A 25,702-nucleotide genomic window follows, 5' to 3' on the forward strand; every position below is an offset into this window, starting at 1 on the left:
AAGGCTTAAATTTAAGGATAATTAAGGTATCGGCTGCTTTGATAAGTGAGTGCTGTATGTTGTTGTTAAGCGTGTACCAAAGTCACAAGTTTCCTATTGTAACAAATTATGGAAGCAAATATCTACCCATATCTTCATGTCCGGTTAAAATAATAATACCAAGATGATGAATAATAAACATGGGTTTTCACACCTTCTTCACTACTCCTGGATGTTATTACCCTGTGTTATTCCTGCAGTACACACTCTTATACCCATTTAAAATCTCTATCTAGACAAGTTTTTGTGCATTGTACCGAGTAAGGAACTTTTTCTAGTGTCTTGTACGACTTGACCTAACTCTCCAATGCTACTGCGGTGGTTTTTAATTTGGCAGTGTTCCCATACAGAGCACCTCCTCACAGCATCCTCAAGGAGAAATCTCCATGGCCACCAGAGCTCATGCTGAACATGCAGCTGTATATTTTAAACAGCAGCAGCAGACAACAATAACTCAGCCTCTCCATTGTATTCCCTTGTGGGAAAAAGATCCCCCCCCCCCTTCTCAAAGAACCCCCGTAAAACTAAATAAATGCAGGCACTCTTAAGTTTTAATAGCAAGGGATGCTGTTAAATAACGCATGTGGGCATAGGAGACAGATCATTATTAAGTGGCCATTATAGCTTACACCTTTACATTTGTAGCTACACTAGGTATTTGCTAATGCACTCCTAGCAAAGTGCTCATATTCCTACTGATGTCAGCTGTATCTTTTGACTGCGTGACCGGCATCTCCTGTGCTGTTGGTGTCATTGCCTCCTTCTTTGTCATGAAGCGCTCAAAGACATTAAATACTGTATTGCAAAAAAGAATCGTAAGCATTTCCTTATTCTAAACATTTGATTCTGTACCTGCAACTCCATCCGCCAGTCAAGCTATCTGCTGCCACCAAACTCAGAATGAGAGATTTGATTTCAATTTGTTGGATTTTTTTTGCTGCTGTCACACAATATCATTTATTAAACTAAACCTATATCTGAATGCATTCTTTAATGTCTTGAGTGTTCACATTACTACCTTAAAACTCTTGAATGCATCCTGCACATTGATTTTGAAGCTGTGCAAATTCATGTAAGTGCAAAATTGATCTGACCATTTAAGGTGCCAGGGGTCGTATCTATTCCGCATAAATGTATTACATTCGCATTACCATACTTAAGTTGACCATGATTCAAAAAGGACAACACGTCATCTTAAGAAAACCTATAATAGATAGATAGTGTGTGTGTGTGTGTGTGTTTGAATTAAAAAGCTACTAGAAATCTAATAATCAGTTATATATACTGTTTTTTTCTTAGAGGGGTGTTAAACAATCTTCTTTAATAATAACAGCAATTTTCAAGCGTCTTCATCAAATATTATGAATTATAAATACAATTATCCACTTCCACGGCACATACATTTAGCATAATTAGTACGTGTGTAATTAGGGTTTTTGAGCCGCACTGCAGGAAAAAAATAAATCTCTGATGCACTCAGATTGCAAAGTGGCTCACATGATGTCATGTAAATGTGAAGTCAGAGTTATCTCACTGATGTTGCATTGAATATTCAGCACTGCAGTATATATATAATTGGCTGTGGAACGATGATGTGTGAAGCTCTCTGCAATATGCTCTCGAGCAAGGGTGTGCTTATTTTGGCACCGTGGGCTAACGGCGTCGTTCCTAAGTGTTGACAGCTGAGTGCTTTGTGCTGTTGTAATCGTGCTGTCTATTGATTAACAATGCACATAAGCGAGTGTGTTTTGGAACGTGCGTATCCTACCTTGACAGGTGAGATATGCGTGTGTGGTGTGTAGCCATGGATGGCCTCCATGGCGGCGAGGTTTTTGTCACTCATATGAAGCATCTCTGCACTTTTCCCTTGAGCCAGATGTGCTGGACTGTGCTCCAAGGGGGGCGTCTCCTCATCCTGGTACCTGTACTTCTGTAGACACACACAGATACAGGCGAGGGTATTAGTCTCGCCAGGTCTTATGTAAAAGGAGCTCGATAACAGGTAAATCACAAACAGAATTTACCGCCACCTTTCGCTGGTTTCTGATCTTCTTACACATTATGATGTAAAAGACAGTCTACCTGCACAAAGAGCAGAGCGCAGTATTTCCACTAAAGAGGGATTTTTAGCTAAAAGCAGACAATCTATATGCAAATCTCGTTTATCACATAACATGTGTGACGCCCACAAGCGCAAATTGGACAAACAATGAAGAGACGGAGGCCGCAAAATGTTTCCATTGTGCGTTGAGCGAAGCTAACGTCCTCCACAGCCACATGGAGCAACTGGAGCCGTGACTCATAGCGGCTCTGAAGTAGCCGATCATGCGGCTTCTTCCTAGTAACCTCACTCCCCTACCGATATCCCACACCTGGGCAGCCTGCCAGCAGCCCACTGTTTTAGCCACACATGGTAGGTTTCATTCTAGGCGTGATGACACAAAATCTGCACGCAGCAATTTTCCATCACAAGCACACGAGAACGTGGGCAGCATCACAGTGGATATCTGCTCGTCCTGCGGGTTAGAGCTCATGGTTTCTGCATATCTGTAAGCTGCTCCTGAAGCCTCGAAGGCTCACAGTGTACTACCGTGCTGCACTGCAGATGTGAAGCGGCCGATCTAAAAAATGGAAGCATTTGGTGGGTTCTTCAGAATTTTGACTGGTGGCCCGATTGCCAACCCTGTCACTATCCCCTTTCTCATTTTTATATATATATTTATTTATGTTTTGGAGGCAGACTGGAGAGAGAGGTGCATCACCGAGCTCTGTCTCAGACAGGCTGCCTAGCAACCAGAGCAGAGCAGAGATTGCAGTGCCACAGTTGGGGCTGCCAGCATCGGTCCTGGATCACATTACACTGAGACAGCAAGAAAGAGAGGGAGTGAAACAGAGATGAGGATAGAAGAGAAAGTGAGGGGGATGGGTAAAAATGAAAAAAGAAAAGAAAAATGAGCCCACCAACAGAAAACAGCAGCATGAAGGCAGGAAAGAAATGACTCGTTGTTATTGCATAATTACAGGTTAATAAGCTGGAAGCCCTTTTTTTCTGTGCAAAGCGCTGAGTCTGATATTACTGCACTGTTGTATACATAGATTAAATATTATGTAACTGCATACCACCAACTACCTGCACACTGTAAGAGAACAGATTCAATTAAGTATGTGGCTCAACTGGGAGATATGGTCCATAATAAGATGCAAAATATTTCTCTATGCTTTTAAAACTCCTCCCAAGCACATTTACCTCCTTCATGCATATTCTAATAGTTCCTGCAACATAGACCTGCCTTAAAACCTTCCTGTTTATGTTCATTAAGAGTTTTTTTGGAACAATATTAAACTTGCATGCAAAAACATAAAAAGAAAACACAACCCAGTAAAATATTATTATTATTTAGGTAATTGGATACTTTTATCAGCTGTTAAATGAATATATTTAATTTTTTAAAAGAAGAAATGGCATGATGTAGCTATGATTAATGTAGCCTAGTTCTATGGAGCTACTGTGCTGCTGTCTATACTCACATATAGACAGCAGCATGTTTTTTAATGAAGCTGAATTCCCAGTAAAGCTGTTCTGATTTCCACTTTTTTTTTCTGTTTCTGTTGTTAGAAAACAGAGCAAGTATGAAATATGAAACAACGCGTGAACTGGCAGCCAGTTAAAAAGCCGTCTTCAAGCAGCACCTCTGCACTGCTGAAATCCTAGTTTTTTTTTCATCCGCCACCCTGACCACGACACTGTCTGACAAAAACACACAATTCAAGTCGCTGTTGCCACAGAGCAGAAGTAGAGAGAGCCGTATCTGTGGCAAGACATCACACTTTCTGGGCAACACTGGAGGCTCTCTTCTGCAGAAAGTAGCTAAGGTGCTTCTAATAACATCTGGGTCATGGTCATAACAAACAAATTAAGGCTGAGCCTCAAATACAGGCCAGGGGGAAGCCAATCCCTTCCTGTTGTTACTGCATGTGCAATCCATCATTTACAATGTTTCTGTAAGAATTATGCACTTGGTTTAAGAATTTATGGTCTGGTTCCAAACGATTGGTCTATGTGTTTAGGGAGATAACTGCGTGAAATTATTGATTTCAATAACCCACAGCTGCTCCAAATCTATAAATTCTAAAGCCACCTCTCTGCTTCATTTCCTGTCTTTTTAAATGCAGAATATACAGCAGAGCATCCTTGATAAAAAAAAAAAAGATGATGGAGTCCCACAACCATCCAGCAGCTCGGAAAATCAACGTAACTTACAAGGGAATGCACATAATCATGTAAATTACATTGCATTTTTCATAATACGCCATAACTTGCTCATATTTTGTGTATGTACTGAATTTTCAACAATTTGTAAAACCCGGAGGCAAACTATTATTACGTTTCTGTAATAACTGTAATAAAATCTGCTCTCATAAGAAGGTTTGCCGCGCGTGAAACCTTTTGTACCGTAAGCTTAGAAAGGAAAGGTGCACTATAACGATTCTGCTACAGGCTTGCCACTAATATAAGCCTACTTCAAAAAACGAAGGCAGTTGACTTAAAAGGAGGCACTGGTAACTTATTATTATCTACTTATTTTTATGTGCATGAGAGCGAGGGAATCGTGGGAGAGAGCCCGAGAAGCAAAACAGCAAAGCTTGTGTCATGCTGGCAGCTTAAAAAAAATATGACAGTTTGTACCAAGCATTCCCAATACATTTACTACATCCCACGTAGAACAAGCCATAATATACTGACTATATTTGATCTATTTCCCCAGTCCTAATTGTGGTTAATTAAGTATTTTTAACCCCAACTGTATCAGTAAAGTCTTTCCGTCAAATAATATAAACCACTGATTTAAACCCTGGAAAGATAAGTATATTACATGAATCACCGCTCAGAGTAGCCCTGAGCTCTTTGGTCTTCACTTCCTCCCCCTTTCCTGCATGACCAGCCTTCACGCTGCCATGTTGCCTTCTGTCCCACTGGTGGGGGATGTGACATTAAACTCAAAGATATGTTACACAGTGTCCTTCTGGAGAGAGGTTTGGAGCATTTTTCTCTGACAAGCAAACTGTGTGATTGTTAAAAATGACACAGGATTTGTTTATTTGGAAGAGGGTGAAGACAAATGATCAATTTGAACACTATGAATGAATTTGAAGCTGACTGAGACTTGGTAAACATTTTAACAAAGCCAGCATGACTGAGGGGCGGGCGGCAGAGGGGTTCTCAACAGCCACGGATCATCAAAGTTCTCCTATCGTTTCGGTTTTCCAGCTAGGTAAAGAACCATCACTGAATTCACCTGGTGTTATGGATATCACTACTGACTGGATGGTTTAATAACTAAAAGTACAAAGACAATAAAATTCTCCCTTTTTTTGTTGTGTGTTCCATCATTTACACTGTTTCTGTGAAAATTATGCGTCTGTTTTTGGTATTAATATGGTAGCTCCTTCTGAACCATGTTACTGATATGCACAAATGAACATTTTATTTATTTATTAACAAAATGCTTAATATTTCGTTATCACATTTGAGAGAATGAATGAGCCCCGGCACCATCAGATATGATTGGCTGTTCCACACTTTGCAGTGTGAGAGGAGGGCAGCTGTTTTTGGTTATTTGTTTATTAGCATTCAACACAAACAGCTTGGAAAGTCCTAAAAGAAAAAAAAAGATTTCCACTCCGAAGCAGAATTCCCAGAATTTTATATGTTTTTTTCTTTGATAATTCAGGTTTTGGGTTATTTGTTGTGCATAAAAGCATTGTGACGGTGTCATTAATGCTATTTTCAATGAACAATAAATCCATTTGTCATCTCACAATTCAGAGGTTTGAAGGCGGCCATTATCAGCAAACAGTATAAAAAAATAAACAAGTAATTAGCTAAGCCCACATCTGACACACATATAACTGCCCCCGACCTTTTTGGATGCCCAGAGCATCAACATTGCCTGATAACAAAACAACCACGCACAGCTCGGTAGCGAAATGGCCATTTTCTAAATAATAGAGCATATCTCTGTCTGAGCCAGTCAAGCCAATCCAGTCTAAACTGGTTCTTGGTGCAGCTCCTCGGTTTGTCAACCGGCTGAAACAAGCTATTTCAGCTCCACTCACTTTAAAGTCACTCTGAAGGCAGCCAGCTTTTTTCTGATTGGCTGCCCCTCATAAATCAAAAGTTTGAACGGCAGGTGGGTGGGGCTTTGGCTTGCACAACAACCATATTCGGGATAAATATCATATAATACCACTCAAAGAATTTTTAAAATATTTGTTTTTACTTATTTGTTTGTTTGTTTTATATCCCAGTGATCATTAAAATTAAAGTTAGCTGCAAAATAACGTCCATAAATAGACACCTGGAGGCATTTCAAGATGGCTGGCAACTTACAAGACCTGCTTCTAGGATGCTCATTCTACAGAGCCAGGAAAATGTTTCATTTTTGAATGATTGGGATCACTTGCACATAAACCAACCTCTTTATTTGAGACTTTTTCCACAGTATATGCATGACAAAATGAGGTAAATTAAGGAAAAGCATCGCTGTTACCCTCTGAATTGTAATACACAGCATGCACTGACATCCACTGTCAACAACACAAATACATAAGAAGATATAATCTGTTTTCATAAACATAAATTCTCATTAGATCAGTTAAATTTGTTTGTGCTGGATCGTTTTCTAACAGGCAGGGAGGTTTCTAAGGGCCTGCCTTACTTAAAGGTCATCGTTAGGAGAGCAGCATGAGTAGCATTTGCTTAAATTCTTGTACTATGTGTGAGTAAGATATTTAATGTTTAACAGAGTTCAGTTATTGTAGAGCAAATGTCAAATGCTGTCTACCATCACATTACTTTGTAATTCAAGGACCAAGCATGAGCTTTTAAATTATTTTCATTAAGTAATAGAATGAAAGCTGACCTTACCCCTCAGGCATATCATTTACAACAAACCTATATGGTAAATGCATTTGATATGGAAGACATTACAGGAACCATTAGAAGTTCTTCGCTTGCAAATCTGTGTCAATTAAAGGTGAATGCTCATCTATTTACATGTCCTTTGATTCTTAGAAATCAACCCAGAGGGCTTTTTATTTGAGCGCCGAGTCTGCTTGGTACTGCAAATACTTTAAGAATGAACCATATGACGTTTGGAAGCAGCACAACATATCTCATGAAAAGTAAATGTATTTCTATTCAAATGACTTTGAAGATTTGTGTTTAAATACATAAAACGGCATAAAAATCAAAACACAAAGCCAAAGTTAACACATTTAGATAGGAGCAACTGATTGTTTGAAACCTGACAGTTTAACAAATAATTAACAGTAGTTAATTTTTGAAAAAAATATGAATAATCAGAGTTTTTCCTGCCACAGAATGGGCCTGTGGTGTGATGACTAGGCAGGACAGCATCATCAATTTGCATCCTATGAAAGTGATGAGGATGTGTTACCTCTTTTTGACCAAAATGTTCCTGTTATATATTTAACAACATAGATTATGCACGAATTCCCTGTGCTGAAACACAGTCACCTGTGGTGATATTTAACTTTTTCTTTTGTTTATTCAATCAGCTTTCATGTCGCAGTGACCATTTGAATTTAACTAAATCTGGATAGTTTTTCAAAATAAAACTTCCCAAACAAGCGCCCGGAGGCTCTTTGAGATGACACAGTGACCTGTACGCTGTGGGTGGTAGAGATAATCTGAATGAATGAACGTGAAAAGGTAGAAAACCACATGTGCACGGGAGGCAATATTCACAAATTAGATATCCCAGACAAATAAAACACTTGGACAATATTGCACTCACAGTCAATGAATGTTATACAAGTTTGCTATGGTTAAAACGAATAATAACAGGCTCAGCAGTGTTGTGTAGGGGGAAGAGAACAGCTTGGTCGGTTTTGCATTTCTAGTTCATTTTCATGCGTGGATCAAACATCAGCAAAACAAACATACATATAATTACTGATGATTCACTGACGCATAATGTTGGTCGGCTAGACAAGAAATACACTTAGATTTGTAAGGGTTTGGACAATTTTTGTAATTTTACCTCTGTACACCAACACAGCTGATTTTAAACCCAGCAATCAAGATGTGATTGAATTGTAGACTCTCAGCTTTAAGTCAAGGGGTTTAGCAAAAGTACTGCACTGACTGTTTAGGAATTACATCATGCCCTATTTTCAGAGGCTCAAAAGTAATTGGACAAACTAACATCATTTTAAGTGTAAGGATTGCTTTTAATTATTGGATGATCCTGCAGCCAATGACTGCCTGACATCTAAAACCATCAACATTGGTGGTTGTAGCTCAAGAGGTAGAGGAGGTCTTCTGCTAATTGGAAGGTTGATTGTTCAACTCCAAGCTACTCCAGTCTGCATGGGCAAGATTCATCCATCAGAGTATGAATGTGTGAGAATGTTAGACAGAAAGCACTTACTTAGAAGAAGCATTGTAGGAATGGGTGAGGCAAGTTGCGCTTTGAGTGCTCAGATAGAGTAGAAAAGTGTTCCTTGAGATGCTCTGCCGTCCCTTGAATTAAACCCGAAAGTCTGCACTTCAATTGCTTGATGTAAAAACCGCCAAATAAAAGTGTCTTTGACCTGGGGTTTAACTTTACTTCTTGCTCTTCCTTTGAAAAAGAGCAACAAAAATTAATTACTGTGTTCTTCCCTTCACACACTGTATGTAGGCCACAGCTCTGCCTGGATATTGGTGAACAAACCCTCACACCAGCCCACTAGAACCTATCAACCACACTCACGTGGACTACTTACATTATCTTGAAAATCAGACTGATGATGCGGGTGAAATAACACCCATGGTGCCCAACATCATCGCTCACTGTCACTTTGACAGAGCGCAGAAAAGAGAGCAAGATTTGCCTGTGACGGTCATGTGAACGTCCTCTTTTCCACTACAATCCATCAAGATACAGTCACTGTTGCCTTCTCAGTTGATTTTCACTCCCAAGTGTCTTCACAAGAGCCAAACCTCAAACACAGCTTTCATCTCATTTGCATTATCACAATTGCTGTTGCCAGCCAACACCTACCAGTACAACACTTTTTTCATGTATATGTGAGCCCCAGAAGACAGAAAATTCACTCATCTACTGCCAATGGTAACTTCAGACTATTCTCCAAGGTGTTTCAGCACAACACTTTGACGAGTGTTAGTATCCTGTAGCTATGCTGGCTTCCACAATAACAACAGACTTTTACATTTACCATGGGGCAGACTGCTTAAAGCTGCGCTGAGAAGGATGTTAATGTAAGAATCCATCAGTCCTAAATCAAAACAAAAAGTGGAGCTCCAACAAAGAGGAGTATCCAATACCCCCATGGAGATGCTCTAGATTCACCCCCTCTTTACCCAAATTTAAGTCTGCAGTTGTCACTCTAATGCCTTTGCAATGCTGAAAATTAGCATTAAGTACAAAGCTTACACATGAGCCGACAACAATTTCAAAAGACAGAAAGACAAAGGGCAAAGAGTGAATATTTATTTAAGAATGCATAATTAAATGATTTATTATCATGATTTATTGATTTATTAGCATAATTGAATGAAAAGCAAGTGCAAACACATCTTCTGGGCTGAAATACGAAGGTGTTACACAGCGAGCAGCAACAGAAAGGCATCCGCGTCGTCCCACAGGGAGGCGATTTAAGTTCTGCCCCGAAGACCTATTCAAAATCAACATTTTAATCAAAGAAATACTTTCAGCAGTACATGCTTCGAAACCCATTTTAACCACTGTACAAAAAACAGGCTTTTTTATATTAGAGTGGAACCATTTGCTTGGCGAGCAAAAGGTTGCTGGTTCAATTACAGTCAATGACCCGAATCCCCTTTTGCATTGCAGGAAAAGCAGCTGGCATTAAAAACTGCTAAATCAAACATGTGGAGCTTCCTGCTGTGGGGACCCCTCGTGGTAAGCAAGCAGCTGAAAGTAGCTTCCATATCACAGTGAAACACAATGAAACATAAAAGGCCATAAAACAACTTTAGCAGTTAGCTGGTGCATGTTTAGTGCGGTTTTAACTTTCCTCAAATTTCAGTCTTTTTCCTTGTTAATTTATGTTCGTGTGATGTTAATACCATTCTGAATTTCCTGTCTGTGGGATGATTCATCATTGATAAGACCCACACAGATGCATCATCCTCAAACGCAATAATCAGATCAGAGTTACAGTAAATGTTGCCATAGCGGGTGCTCGGCTGTGGCACTTCTGCAAAGGGCTGGGCACGGGGGGGGGCATCGTGTCTGTCTAGAGCCTGTTTTCACGGGAACTTCACACTTATTTGCGAGGCAAGAAACACTTTCACGAGTCTGCAGTAGTAGGCCAGCTCATGTGAAATTTATCATTATGTAAATGGAAGTAAATGCAGACTGCTGAATTAATGTTTGGCATTAATGCACACAGGGAAACATCAAGATCAGACAGGGAGGGAAGGGAGAGCAAACATGCTCCCTCCTTTTGGCTTCGTGACACGTGAGGAAGCTAGAGTCAGAGCCTACAGCTGACTAGATTTCTGGTGGTCAGTGTGTGCAGGCAATGCAACAAGCAGAGCCCTGACAGCTTAAGTGCAACCCCGTGGATAAAAGGGTGTGTTGGATATTCGCTGCACTGAGAGGAGTACGTCATGCCATGCTACCCTTAATTAGCAATAAATAAATAAATAAACTGCTGTATTGTTTTTGCAAGTCTGCGGGTCAGACACAGCTCAGCAGTGTTAATCGTTCTTTTTCTAACTTCGCTCGGTGTTTCACTATGGGAATCGCCTCGGCGTGACCAACTACGGAAGCTCCAATGACACCACGTCTGTCTCTGACAGACCAGTCGAGCTGTGCTCAGGGCTCCGCCCCCTCATTCTAACACGGCCGACCAGCTCCTCCTAACTCATTCTCGCTTTCTTCCTGTGAGAAACTGCTTTGAGCTCCCTCAGCGCATCCAAGCTAACTTGATTAGCTGCTTAACAGTTATCAGGCGTTCCGTGTAGGAGTACGTCGCCGAACGCAGTTTTTCCGGTTCCAGTTTGGATCGTGCTGAGTAAGTCCTTCGAAAGAAGTGTACTTAGAGTCGCACTGTGGAACAGCAACCGCGTCAGGCGAGCTGTCCCAGCGGTTCCTGGTTTTAGTTAGCGAGGTAGCCGACGTTGTGTAACTCGGGCTAACGCGTTACGGCGAGCTGTTCGTTCAGTGTCCGGCTAGCATTAACTTGTTAGCAGGCCACGAACCACATTAGCGTCTCACTAGCATTAGCTTGTTAGTCGACCTAGGGTTCAGTTAGCATTAAGTTGCTAACGATATTGGCTAGAGGAGTGCAGCTAACGTGTCACGACAAGCTGACTCCCGCGGTGACTAGCTCTGATTTAACACCTGCTGCTAGTCCTAGCTACTTACAGGCTAATGTGTCGAGACGAGCCTGGTGTAGCCTAGTCTCACCCCTTTCCGCTAACCATGTCAATGGCTCCTACTCCCGCCAAAAGGTCGGAGCCGAAGGCCAAAGAGGCTGCATCCCGCCCGTGCCCCGCATCATGCGGTGCCACCATCTCGGGCAGGGACCCTCATCCAATGTGCATCGTCTGTATGGGTGCCAAGCATGCTCAGGCTTCACTGGCGGACCCTCAGGGATGCCCACACTGTGCTTTGATGCCAGAGAAAGTCCTGGAAAGGAGGCTGAGAGTAGCAGTAACGAACAGTCAGGACCCCTGCCTGTCGGCCGCTACTGCTACGAGCGATATCCGTCATCCGCGAGCCTCCACAAGCTGGGCGGACATGATGGAAGAAGAGTCCCCGTTCATGCCCCCATCGTTCGAGGACCTCCTCGATCAAAACGTGGGCGGGCCAGGTGGCAAGGACGCGGAGGGCGATGCCGACTCCGACCTCCTCGACCTGGAGGACATGGATGAGGAACAGGAGGATGACTCTACCTTTCCTCCCCAGCAGTCCAGGCCACCGAGTGGGGCTGAAGTTGCACCCCCGGTGGACAGTGATTTGTACGAGGTCTGCAAACGGGCTGCTGCCAAGCTAGGCATCCCATGGCCAGCCGCCCAGGATGCCAAAGCGGCAGAACGCGACCTGTATGACGGCAAGAGGCTCCCACCAGCCTTGCCGCCATCGAAGCAGCTTCTGCCAGCAGTCCCGGCCTGCATGAAAGAAATCAGTCGCTATTGGTCAACCCCTTTTAAAAGCAAGCTTCCGACCAAGGGCTGCTCTAAGCTTGAGATCCAGGGGATGGGTGAACTGGGGCTGACCGAACCCCCAGCAGTGGAGCCTTCAGTGGCGTATCACCTTCACCCTAACCGCAGGGCAATCTCAGCTTCTTCTAGCGTTTCTTTACCAACTAGATAGATCGCCTCACGGCATCTATCTATCAAAGGATGTACAAATATGCTGCACAGTCAGTATGCTCGCTTAATGCAGTCACACTGTTATCAGCATATCAGGCAGAAATTCTGGAAGACATGGGCCGTGAGCTTGACTCGGGTTCCCCGAACCCAGCCCTCTGGGATGAAATCTGCGTGGTTAATGATCTCATTCTTCGCTCCTCCAGGGGAGCAGTCCAAGGGTGTGGCCGCGTTATGGGCCTTGCAGTCTCGGGTGAGAGAGCCTTGTGGCTAAACCTGTCAGGCCTAGGTGATGCTCAGAAGGCTGAGGTAATGGATGCAGCCTATGACCCAACCAAGGGTCTCTTTGGCCCAGCTCTGGAGAGAATGAGAGAAACAAGCACCCGCAGAAAGCAAGAGGGAGAAGCATTCAACCTCTGCTTACCCAGAAAACCTAACTCTCAGCCCCAGCAGGTGCCAAGAGCTGGCTTTGCCGCAACAGCAGCAGCTGTGAGAGGGAGACAGAGTGGGGTCAGAATGCAGAGAGGAGCAGGAGGCCAGCAGGGTGCCCACCAGGCCAAGGTAGAGAACCAAAGACCTTGGAGCAAGCATTCCTTTGCAGCAGCTGCTGCAAAGAACAAGCCGTCACACCCTGGAGAGGGGAAAAAGAAGCGGTCAGCCTAGCACACCTGCAACATTCTGTGTCACAGGGGTGACGTCACGCTACCGCGTCTTCAGGGGCCCGCTCGCAGCGCGGCTGGAGCGGTGGCGCGCATGAGCAGTTCATCCCTGGGTCTTGTCAACCATTTCCCAGGGTTACAGACTACAGTTTGCGGTAAAACCACCGAGATTGGTTTGTTACAATCGACCTATCAGACGCATATTTTTACATCGCCATTTATCCTCCACAAAGGAAATATCTCAGGTTCGCTTATCAGAGCGTAGCGTACGAGTTTCAAACTATCCCATTCGGGCTATCCTTAGCCCCAAGGGTGTTCAGCAAATGTGTGGAGGCAGCGCTGTCTCCGTTAAGGAACAGCGGCATCAGAATATTCTCTTACATAGACAATTATCTAATATGCTCACGATCGCGCGAGCAGGCAATCAAAGACTCCGAGGTGGTAGTGAATCATCTCACGGAGCTTGGGTTCACTATCAACCTGGAAAAGAGCCACTTGGAACCCGCACAGTTTACAGAGTATCTGGGACTCAGAATAGACTCCATCTCTTATCGTATCGCACTTTCAGAGCGGAGGATCGCATCCTTCACTCACTGTCTTTCCCGTTTTCAGCTGGGGAAAGTCGTGCGGTTCCGACTCTGTCTCCGCCTCCTCGGCCTCATGGCCTCGGTGATATTGGTGGTACATTTGGGGCTGCTTATGATGAGAGATTTTCAGCGGTGGGTCGCTTCTCTGCAGCTGTGCCCTCGCCGACATCTCAGTCGTGGTGTGAAAATAACGCAGCCGTATATCGCGGCTCTCCGGCCTTGGAGGAGCCCGACAGCTCTCGCTGCGGTGGTACCTCTTGGGGCAGTGTCATTCAGGGTGACGCTGACCACAGATGCATCCCTGTCAGGCTGGGGTGCAACTATGATGGGCAGAGCAGTGAATGGCGTTTGGTCACAGAGACTCGCTCTGAATCACATAAATGTGCTGGAGCTCCGCACGGTGCTCCTAGCCTTACGGCATTTTCTGCCGTATCTCCGGGGACAACATGTTTTAGTGAAAACAGACAACTCCACTGTAGTTGCTTATATCAACCGCCAGGGCGGCACCCGTTCCCGGCAGCTACACAGGTTAGCCAGGGAAATAATTGTGTGGAGCAGCACTTGGCTCCTCACACAGTGCCCTCTGTTTTTCTCCCTGTCAGACACAGACACGCCACTGGGCGTGGATGCGCTGGCCCATCCATGGCCAAAAACTCTGCTGTATGCTTTCCCTCCCCTCAGCCTGATCTCCCCAACACTGATCAGAGTGAGGGATCAGGGGCTGTCACTGATTTTAATAGCTCCACGGTGGCCATCCAAACACTGGGTAGCAGAAATCATCCAGCTTCTGGTGGACGAGCCATGGCCACTCCCCATCCGCAGGGACCTTCTGTCTCAGGCGCATGGGGAGATATACCATCCCCATCCAGAACAGGCTGCTCTCTGGGCCTGGCCCGTGAAAGGTGGAATTTGAAGGCAGCAGGCATGCCTCCGAAGGTTATTGAAACCATTCAGAATGCCAGAGCCTCCTCCACTCGTTCCATTTACAGCAGTAAATGGTGTGTTTTTGAAGAGTGGTGCCATGAAAAGCAGATTATCCCTTTTCAGTGTTCAGTGGTGGAGCTGTTGTGTTTTCTTCAGGACTTGCTGGACAAAAGGAGAGCTTTTTCCACCATAAAGGTCTATTTAGCAGCTATTTCAGCCTGCCACGTGGGGTTTGGTGATAAACCTGCTGGTCAGCACCCCCTTGTATGTCGCTTCATGAGAGGGGCGCGTCGAACGCTCCCAGTTTCTAGACCACTGGTCCCTTTATGGGATCTGTCAGTCGTTTTGGAGGCCCTCTCCCACCACCCCTTTGAGCCTATTGGGGCAGTGGGGTTGAAGTTTCTCTCTCTTAAAACCACTCTGCTGTTGGCTCTAACCACAGCCAAGCGAGTTAGTGAATTACAGGCTCTGTCTATTCACCCCTCTTGTCTACAGCTGGCCCTGGGACTCACTAAAGCACGCCTGAGGCCTAACCCTGCCTTTGTCCCTAAAGTGTTGGAAACGTCATACAGGTGCTCTACAGTAGAGCTCCTGGCTTTTCACCCCCCTCCATTCTCTTCAGAGAGGGAGCAGAGGCTGAACACTTTGTGCCCTGTGCGGGCGTTGGGGACTTATGTTGACAGAACAGCTGGATTCAGGAAGTCGGATCAGCTGTTTGTTTCCTGGGCCTCCCCTCACAAGGGCAGGCCCTTATCACGCCAGAGGCTAGCTCATTGGATTGTAGAGGCCATAGCTCTGGCTTATAGCTGTAAGGGCTCGCAGGCCCCCCCAGGACTTCGAGCTCACTCCACTAGGGGTGTGGCCACATCCTGGGCTTTGTTCAGAGGTGTATCAGTCCAGGATATTTGTGCGGCAGCAAGCTGGGCTACGCCGCACACGTTTGTCCGGTTTTATCGGCTGGATGTTGCACAGTCATCCCTGGCTCAGGCAGTGCTGGATTCTGGTGCCTCAGGTTCGACCTGAGATCCTGGAGTAGTACTGGAGAGTAGCTTCGGGAGCTGGCGCAATCCAGGAGTGGGCCATATCTCCCATAGTGAAACACCGAGCGAAGTTAAAAAAGAACGTTGGGTTACTTAACGTAATCCCTGGTTCTTTGATAACAGAGTGAGGTGTTTCACCAACACTTCCCTCCTTGCTTAGGCACGGAAAGAAATCTACTTGGAATGAGATAGGAGGAGCTGGTCGGCCGTGTTAGAATGAGGGGGCAGAGCCCTGAGCACGGCTCGACAGGTCTGTCAGAGACAGACGTGGTGTCATTGGAGCTTCCGTAGTTGGTCACGCCGAGGCGATTCCCATAGTGAAACACCTCACTCTGTTATCAAAGAACCAGGGATTACGTTAAGTAACCCAACGTTTCATCTCCTTTCACTTGGTCCACAGAAGCATGCACACATCATGTTTTTTTCTTTTTTTTTGCTGACCACATGCAATTTCACGTATGGTGCACTTGTAATGGGGGTTGCAGCATTAACCCTCACTCTCTGACTTGTCCACAAACACAGTCATGCATGGAGAAGCCATTTTACCATAGTACTTCATTAGAAATGAAAATGCAGCGATGGTAGATTTAAATGTACCAATAATAAATATTGCAAATGAAGCGCCCCTCGATGAAATGCATTGATTTCTTAATGGCTTACATAGAATAAAAAGCTTTACCTTGTTATACCACAATTCGAAAGTAAACGGTTCAAAAAAAGCATCGAAAACAAAGAGGCTTTTTAAATGGCTGAACATTAAAAATAAATGTATTTCATGTTTAGTAGTTGGTAGTGATTCATTTTGGCTTTCGGAGACAAATGCTGAGCTTATTTACGTGCTTGTGCCTTCTGTGAATGTTTACTTCCTGGAGGGTAAAGCAACTCTGAATCTTTCTGCATTACAGCGAGGCTAAAAATGGCTTTAATTTTAATGTTTGATGATGCATATCCATGTGCCAGATGCTCAGTGAGGTGAGTTTTTAATTTGTAATGTTCTGGTCCGTTTTGTGTTTGCCAATCAATAAAGTTAGCTTAAAAGTAAATCAGTACCATTAACTGTAACAAGGGCCTCTACTGGTTAATCAAAGGCTCCGCCATCATTTTTTTTATGTCTAATTCTGGTGACTGTTGCATTTGTAAAGTGCCATGTTGGTAAGCTTGAATATTAGAGCTGTTTAAATTACAAATTGTATTGTGTACAACCATCCCATTAATAGGATGCAGTTTATGTTTATGAACAACAGCTACCTCTTTTAGATTCTGCTTAGACTTTTATTTATTTTATATATATATATTTTTTTTTGCATGACCTTGATAGGTGGACTCAGTAAGGTCAGTTTCAAAACAGGTTTAGTTTTCATACCATAAATGTTCCTCTCTCATAACACAGTGTGGTGTTTTGGCTCACATAAGCACATAAAGGAAATGGTTCAATCTTAGACCTGAGAAGAACTTTTGTACACTCCACTACAATGATGGCAATCCTCGAGCTTATTGCTGAGCTCGGGCTCATTGCTCTGTAACAAAGAAGGCGACACAAACAGCAGAGTAAAATAGGTCAAATCCATAGGAAGAAGTGTATTTGCAAGACTATAAAAACAGGGACATTAAGCATGGTGAATGTGATATCAGTGCCCCAAATATATCCTCTCTGCTATCTCCTTTCTATATTATTACTTCTGAGCATTTAAAATTTTGGGGGCTGGTAATGAATGACCTTTCTTTTTGTTTATTTTCCAATACAGAGACAGCGGAAATCGATTATCAGGGTGAGCTGATTACAGACCTTGACACTGAGATGAAGGCACGCTGATACCTGTGTCATAAATCATTCATTGCATTAACGCTCGATTTTAAAACTCTATCCTTTGGCCTGTTTACATTGCACGAGCTTTAGTAGAAGTACTGCTCCGGATTGTGGCTTAAAGACAAAGTGAGGCAGGCCGTCTTGACTGAATGTTGCAAGGCCATCAATGGCCATTAAGCATAAAAGAGCACATTAAAGCACTGCTGAGTGCCTACAGCCATATAAAGACCTTTTTAATTAAGACACTGTATTCAAAATGACTGAGTGGATTTGTGCCGGGCATTGTTTAAGAACAAAGGTTATGCAAATACATCACCTTGAAAGCCCTTGGAAAACGACCGGTCATGAGGTAGCTAGTGTAACATAGAGGTTTATCGAAGAAAAAATGGTGAGAGCAAAGGGTGCAAATACATGATATGAGGTGAAAAAAAAAATATTGATCCAATACACTGTATATCCCAGAGATCCAAATTAAGCCCTACCTATAACAACTCCCTGCGAGACTGCAACCGACTGGACACAAGCTGCTGGAGGGCTATTGAACCTGCATCTGTACACTGTTTGCACATGAAAGAACAATGCTGAGGCTAGTCCTGAATGCACTGATGATTTGTGTGTTTTCCCCTCAAAACAAGCCAGCTCCAACACAGTTAACAGTGGCATCATCGAGACAGCCTTACCAGAAATTTCCCAAACAATCTCAACTAAAATAATTGCTTATAAATTACGCTTGAAATGAAAAGAATCCCATGCTTAGAAGCCAGATCTATTAAAACAGAATTAGTGTACAAGTGGCTTTAATTGAGTCATTAATCCCACCTGAAACCTGCTCTTCACGACAGAGTAAATGTTGTGCTGTGGAACTGCATTTCACTTGGATGGTCATGACTACAGAAGACACAGCTTGAATCACTGGAAGAAGAATGTTGATGTGTTTTCCACGAGGAAGGTGTGGTGTTCCTGATGGAGATGCAGAGGAGGATATGAGCCAGGAGGGAGTGATGCATGGGGACAAATGGGATTATCTCTGCTAGTAAACTCAATACTGAGCACAGCAGGTCCACCCTTTCAGAGACACGAAAAGGGAACACCCACGTAAAACCTCACCAGCTTCGCAGCAGACAAAATTTCAAACAGTTGCAGGTAGTAGGATACGACGAAGATGCCGAGCTGTCTTATCTCCTAGCCACAAACTAGGAAGTGAACTGGATTCTAGTGACAGGACAAAACACGAACCAAAATGTCGGCAGTGAATGTACAAACAATTAACTGGAGCTCTGTACACATGTACACACCATTTTGGCAAGTGTAGCAACAATTACTGGCCAGAGCAGAGCAGTGTAGTCGGATTTGGCTTTGTAAAGCTAACAGATTAGTGTGCCATGTGGAGGGAAACTCTGAGCTGGCTGCAATACTAGAAACACCTGAAGCTGGGAGGGATAGAGGGAGGAAAATCTGGACAATCAGAGAATCAGTGAATGAATGACCAATGTCCTCTCTTTGGATTACACGTTCTCATCATGATGGAAAACAGACAAACACCAAAAAAAACATCCAAGAAAATAAAAACTGCCTGATTTTTCCTGATAAACAGCAAACATCACCCCCTGGGTCTGATTTAAGAGCAGACTACTCTCCGTTCATGTTACCCTACTCCAAGCTGGCTCTGCTCTGTTGCAGCTTCCTCTAAGGATGAAGGCTATTTAAGTGGCCCTGAGCAATAAAGTGGTTTTTCCAAGGTCAAAAGCACAACATGCATCTTCCCTTGCTGGAATGCAAAGTGAACCTGTGGTCAAGCCCTACCGTGACCTGCCCAATGGAGACGGAGGAGAAATACAGGAGGGAGCGATGCTCCATTCATTAAGCAGCATCAGTCTGTGAATTAACGCTGAACAGCAGCTAACACTAAACACAACAGTGCTTGCCAGCGATGCCGTAGCATGCTATGTGTAAATGGAAATCGACCATCTGAGCACGAAAACCCCGACCACTCGGCGGTGTAAAGGTATTAAGATGTGAATAAGCTTGCTGGCTCAAGACATATGGTCAAGTCACTTCACTGCACTAATTACTATCGTGGATTTGCACTTGGAAGGGGAAAAAAAGCGCGGTTCAGATGGCTTTTAACCCTCCCCCTCCAAAAAATAAACAAATAATAAAAAAGGAACGCAAGCTAATTTCTCCCAGAGGCCTTTTGCTCGGTTTTGTTCGGTGTCTGAACAAAGTGCATCCAGATGACAGTCGCTGCTGCTGCTGCTGCAGACTTACCTTGCACCCGAACATAAGAGACAGGGTCCGGTTGCTGCAGATGACCTTACACTGGCACATGACCGGAGAAAGACACTTTAAATTCCTGACAGGCAGAGACATCAGTCCGAAGCCCTCACACTAGGCAGACAGCACCAGAGCTCGTCGGTCCGCCGCCTCTCACTCAGAGCCACGGTGCAATTTAGACGAGAGCCGCGGAAGCTGGAGGGGGCGTGTGGGGCCGGTGATACCCGTTAATGGGCGGGCTGCCCCGTTGAAGCGTGAGGTGTATTCCTGCTTTATTTGTTCGTTTATTTTTACATTTACTTCACATTTACGTTTAAAGAGTCGACTGCTCCCTGTACGTTGCCATATTGTCCAGAGGTTGAACACAGCAAGCGTCACCCATAGCTATAGCGTCTCCCTCCCCACCAACCCCCCGCGTCTCTCTCTCTGTCCTCGCGCTTCACTTGATTGAGCCGTAAAGTTTGGACGTAAAGCGCAGCAGGAATCTTACAGGAAATCCGCGCAGACAGTGACGGGAGAGCGATTATCAATTATCCTTTGGGTCTGCGTGGAAATTGTAGTAGTAGTAGTGGAGCAGTATCAAAGCGAGAGCAGTGAAAGCCGGGGAGCATTTTTTGATGCTACACAAACATCCTCGCTCTCCTCCACATGTAACAGCGTGATTGCTGCGCCCCCCGATGGATCACCGGGAAAATGGCGTGTAGGCTGCTGTCCAAGGTGCTGAAATCCCTCAACTCAGGAGGAGGGATGCGAAACGTCTTCATTTCATTCATCAGCACACGGTGTTTGACCGTATAGCAAACACATGCCCTCTCTTAAATGTCGTAATAGTGTGAAATAGTGACGTAAACTAGGACTGACAAGCTGAGACTCTGTTGCTGTTGTGTTAGTACTTATATGTGTCATTATTTTGGATTTTCTCAGCTAACACTGCGCATGATCTGGATGGTTGTTATAGGGAATAGAGCCACTTGTGCTAAACGGAAGTGCTGAAAGTGGGCCTTTATTTTTCGCTGGGCTGTTGGCTGGCTGTTCAGAACTAAAAAACAAAAAAACAAAAAAACAAAAAACTGAATCAACCTAAAGTTAAATCAATTTTAAAATTACTCTTGATTTTTTTTTAATGGTGTTTTCAAAATAAAATACATAGATATAAGGTATTGTCCTTTTTTCTTTCACACACACACACACACACACACACACACACTTTACAGCTGTCACAACATGAATGTGTTTTTCAGTTTTCATTCGGTATTTTGATGGTCTCTGCTCCTTCGTGGGATTGTGCTGGCATGGTGAGCCCACAGGGTGGAGTGAGAGAACCAGGTAGGGAAGATTTGAATATTGTGCATTCATCTCAGGACCGACTGCGGCGCAGGGCTCAATGCTCCCGGGTGACGTCAGCGTTAAATCGAACACAGAAACTGTTCCAGATATCCCAGTGTGCTGCTGATATATATATTTTAAAACCCTTATCTCCCACCTATAGAGCTGGGGATATCCAGTGTGCTAAAGACATCAGCAGGTTTATCACAGATCTTCATGGGGAGGTCATTACAGCACAGTGTGAATTAGACTATAGTGCCAGGTGCTTAAAAATGTTTTTTCTTTTAGAGTTAACTCTCTCAATGACCAAAAAAGACGTGTGTAGAAATTAAAAGTTTCTAGTTTGGTCATGTGATTCAGGGAGTAATCATCAACATAAGCAGAGAATCCTTGATCACATAAATGTTCTGTTTTATAAGTCATCTGAGTCTTTGCTTGCTTCACATTTGTCTTTTAGTACTCTTTATTTATGGAAATGTTTTACTTCCAGGCTTGATACTTGGACTCTTGGCTCTAATCACTCTGAGGACTTCTGAGAGCTACAACAGTTACCATGAATATATATATATATATATATTTTTATGCACATAACTGAAAGTCTGTCCTCGATTGCAGCGGTGAATGCCCTTTGATAGCGCACATTGCTGACTGTATACTGAAAAAGATTGTGAGTAACAGACTTTTAGTAGGCCACCTCTTCAAAATTACACAAGGGTAGTCCACGCGTTTTCCTCTACTCCTCCACTTGAATTACATCCACACAGTTTTTATGTGTGTTGCGTTCCCCTGTCAACACTCCACCTTCTGAAGGTAACTTTCTTTAAAGAGTACTGTCACAATATCAATAACTAATCATCTAATCAGAAGTCTGTCTCATTTCAGTTTGGTTCAAATCAGCCTTCATATCACAGGTCTAAATTATATATCATTGGCAAGAAAAAGAAATGAACTATTTTCTATTCTTTCTCTCCTAATAGAGAAACCTCCAAATAAACAACCCAGGAATGCCTGGGATTCCTCTCAATGCTTTCATTAAAAATATGTAGACATAGACATGTCTTTTTTTTCTTTTTAAGTATAACTATAAACTGTACATAAACATAGAGGTTTCAGATCTGGAAGGCAGAAATCCCTGAAACCTGCTTTCTTTCTGATGACCAGTGGGGGCCTCTGGTAGCAAATTACCCGCACATAATTCACAAATCATGGATTATTTTTTGTGTAGCTTTGGTTCAAAGGTAAAAGAAAACGGCTGACTTTATTGGCTACTATGCTAGCGTACTGTGTGGTAGCTTTGAATTGTTTGCATAGACTATAAAAGATGGTCGTAGCTGCTGGGTCAGAAAAACAAAACAAATTGCAGTTTTGTAACTACCAGCAGGAGGCTCATTCTTAAACGCCCATTTCTTACATGGTTTGATATATAAATAAACACTTTCATGATGAGTTAATGGTATCGTTGCAAGTCTTATTTAACACAGAATAAAATTAATTATGAGAGGCTACCATGTGATTTCAAAGTTATTACCATCTGAGCGTGCTGTATCCCTGCTTTTGTAGTCAGCCATACTCAGCATGTCCATTTAGGAAAACCGAGATCCTTAACTCGAGGCTTAGGCCAATGGCCACCAGACCAGATGCATCAATCTTTAATATATAGTGTATAATCAACATATACAGTAGAAGTGACCCATTTTATGCAACACTTAAGTGTATTAACATGCAATTAACACAAAAACTGATGTGACTAACGTCATAAATTATCAGCGTAGGTACAATATAATACATGGGTACACAGGTATTGTATAATAAGTATAATATACCATGGGTACAGTATAATTTCTGTGGCATACTGTAAGTGGCTTTTCCCTTCAACTACAGTATTATGTAAGCGTGGGAGTCACATGGAAACCTGAACTGTTTTGAGTATAGCATTAACATCCTAATGCTGCATTGTATGAGAGAAACAGAGAGAGAGAGAGAGAGAGAGAGAGAACCCCAAAAGAGTGTTTCCATGACAACATCTGCAAAGGGTGGCAGATCCCTAACAAATAGTCCTCTTGCCAGCAGCTTTCTGGTCACTGGCTGTATAGCAGGACTGTTTCTGTCACGGATGATTGTCTTCATAAAAGCAGGTGTCTCATGCTACTATTACATGCGACACAAGCAAGACACGTGACAGGTCTTTCTCAAATGGACAGAGAATTTAAAGAAACACAGTGAGCTCACGAGAAGAGCCGTTCACTGACGCTGTGAGTGTCCGAAACCCTGCTAAGCCTGCCCTGAGGTTAGAGCCAGATGTTCCATACTAGCTGTGGTGGTTGGCTGAAAGTTTACATTAAAGCTAAAATCAAAGCTGAAATTCTGATTGGTTTACATTTGATTGTGTTAAAATGTAAATATTCAGTCTTCATTGATGCATTTGTTAATCTCCCCACATCCCCATCTAAAATGCACAGCATGTTCATGCTTTTAGATTAGCTCACCTCGTTTTTGAGATGTGTGTGATCAATAGATCCTACTCCGCCAACTATAGTCAGCTAAATGTTATTGCTGTTTTCTATTTATTAGACTCTTAAATATAAATAAACATCTCAAAATTAGATAAAGCAATGAATGCACTTTGATATTGCTTCATTTTGCCTATAGATTTTTAGATTTATGAATTAGAGCATATTTTGTAAGTCCAGCCAACAGAAATAACAATAATATTAGCCTCAAACCTTTCACCAAATGTAAATGTGTGCAGAGTAATTATTCCATATGTTATCCATATCGGAACCAGTTTATAATGACACCATAAAGTTGATTGTGGCCATTGCATAACAGTTTTTCCAAACTTTATAATGTGTTTTTAATTTAACGCATATTTGTGGTTTATTTCAACCTGGTGTATCTCTCCAAAATCTATACTGTAGATCTGGGAAAAGGAGAAATCCCACAAAGGGCCTCTAAAATGAGTTCCCTGCAGCTTTCCAGAAAACATGATATTTGCATTAATCATTTAAAAAATACAGTTTCAAGCCTGACCAACACTAAATGTGCTCTTTGCTGACTTTGTTAGGGATCTCCAATTGGGGAATACTTGCCATCTGATTTAATCCCCTTGTATATTCATCCCCTGCTTAGTGGATTGCTTACATGCAAGTTACAGGTGTCGAAATTGTAGTTTGATGGTGGGTTGCATTCTTTTGAACCATGCAGCCGATTGTTTCTTGAAATCTCTAAAACATAGGTTTGGACTACCAAGTTAACATGACCATACCAAAGCCTACAAATCCCACATTACTGTATAATACACCATGCTGAAATAAATCAAAACGAACATCTACCAATTATATTTTTTTATAAAAAGCCATAATCTGATGGAACATGTGAAACATGGATGACAAAATAGTTTTGCTCTGTCTGGGCTCGCTCTCTAAATAGTTGTTTGTTGAGGAAAAAACCTACAAGGAATTACAGCTTTAGTGTTTGCATTCACTGAAAGTGTAGAACTACTGTCACAGAAGGCAGCAAACTGGGGGGAAACAAATGTATATCACACTTCCAGAACAATTCTCTAGTATTGAGCCTTCCATTACCTCCAGCATTCAGCAGCTTTGACACCGGAACAGCGGAACTGAAACGCAAACACAACTGGGAATCTCCCGAGGCTCTGAGACTGCCTCAGCTCTCCTGACTAGGAAAACACACAAGGTGAGAATAATAGTATTCACACCTACACAGAACCAACAATATCTGAAAGTTCTCTGTGTGAATATCTGATTCTATTTAGTGACTACAGACCTGCAGCATCTACAGGCATAATTTCATATCAAAGAAGCCTGCGAGCTAAAACTAATTTACTAGAAGCAAAATGTTAGCTGAGATGCATTCGAGTGTAATATTTTATGAATTCACTCTTTAGTGTCAGAGAAAGTTAAACTGGACTTGTTGTCATCAGTAAAAACCCTTTGACCCCAACGCTGCACAAAGCTAAAGGTAACCTGCAGGTGCAACAGCAGGACACAAAAGTTGTAGTACAGGCAAACTGTTAGGTTTCAGATAGGATATTCCTGGTTTTCTCTCTTGCGAATTCACCCAGCTGTATAAATATTACATGCCCAAATGGAGTCATCACCAACAGCGATGACTTGGAGCAATCCATTATGTATGAAGTATGGTGCGTGCATTATCCCTTCAACACATTCAAAAAGCTAAAAGAAAAAATACATAGCCACTAGAATGCAGTTTTTCTCCTTTTGGTAGCTGCAGGAACTATTTAAGGGGGAAAACGGGATCGAAGTTGTCCGCACCACCCTTCAAGTGGATGAGAGCATCCACACTGTCACGTCGTAATCTTAAAAGCGTGCGGATAATTGTCTTCCTGTGATGAGAGAAGAACGTCTAACTGCAGCTACTGGTCCAATTCTTTGCAACCATAACCTCACATTCTGTATCACAGGCTGGTTCTGCTGTGCCTCCTCCCACACTAAACACAAACAGCAGTGTGCCATCCACAGTACAGAGACGATCCTTTGCCAGCTGCCCTCCCCTCCATCTCAGACTTAAACACGCATAATGTGAAAAGATGCGCATAAAAGATCATCTGGATCATCACGTCAGGCTCTAACCTGCACTAAAATCTGTCCGATGTAAAACACCACCACCCACGTGCCGAAAGCCCTCCC

The 25,702-nt window shown here is 43.1% G+C and overlaps 1 protein-coding gene across 5 annotated transcripts in view; it reads right to left on the reverse strand.

The window, feature by feature from the left end:
- The window catches only part of dlg4a (discs, large homolog 4a (Drosophila)), an 86,147-nt gene that overhangs the window by 29,384 nt on the left and 31,061 nt on the right, over positions 1–25,702 (reverse strand). For 3 of the 5 annotated variants that reach the window (XM_013272333.3, XM_013272336.3, XM_013272335.3), the window contains exon 2: positions 1,808–1,969. In XM_013272333.3, the coding sequence (XP_013127787.1) occupies positions 1,808–1,969 (162 nt within the window). Of the gene's footprint in view, positions 1–1,807; positions 1,970–19,697; positions 20,075–25,702 lie in introns of those variants that run through there. The other 2 variants (XM_013272334.3, XM_013272332.3) reach the window with 2 other exon arrangements.

The sequence above is a fragment of the Oreochromis niloticus genome, linkage group LG10 (assembly GCF_001858045.2).
Source record: "Oreochromis niloticus isolate F11D_XX linkage group LG10, O_niloticus_UMD_NMBU, whole genome shotgun sequence".
Classification (NCBI taxonomy): domain Eukaryota; kingdom Metazoa; phylum Chordata; class Actinopteri; order Cichliformes; family Cichlidae; genus Oreochromis; species Oreochromis niloticus.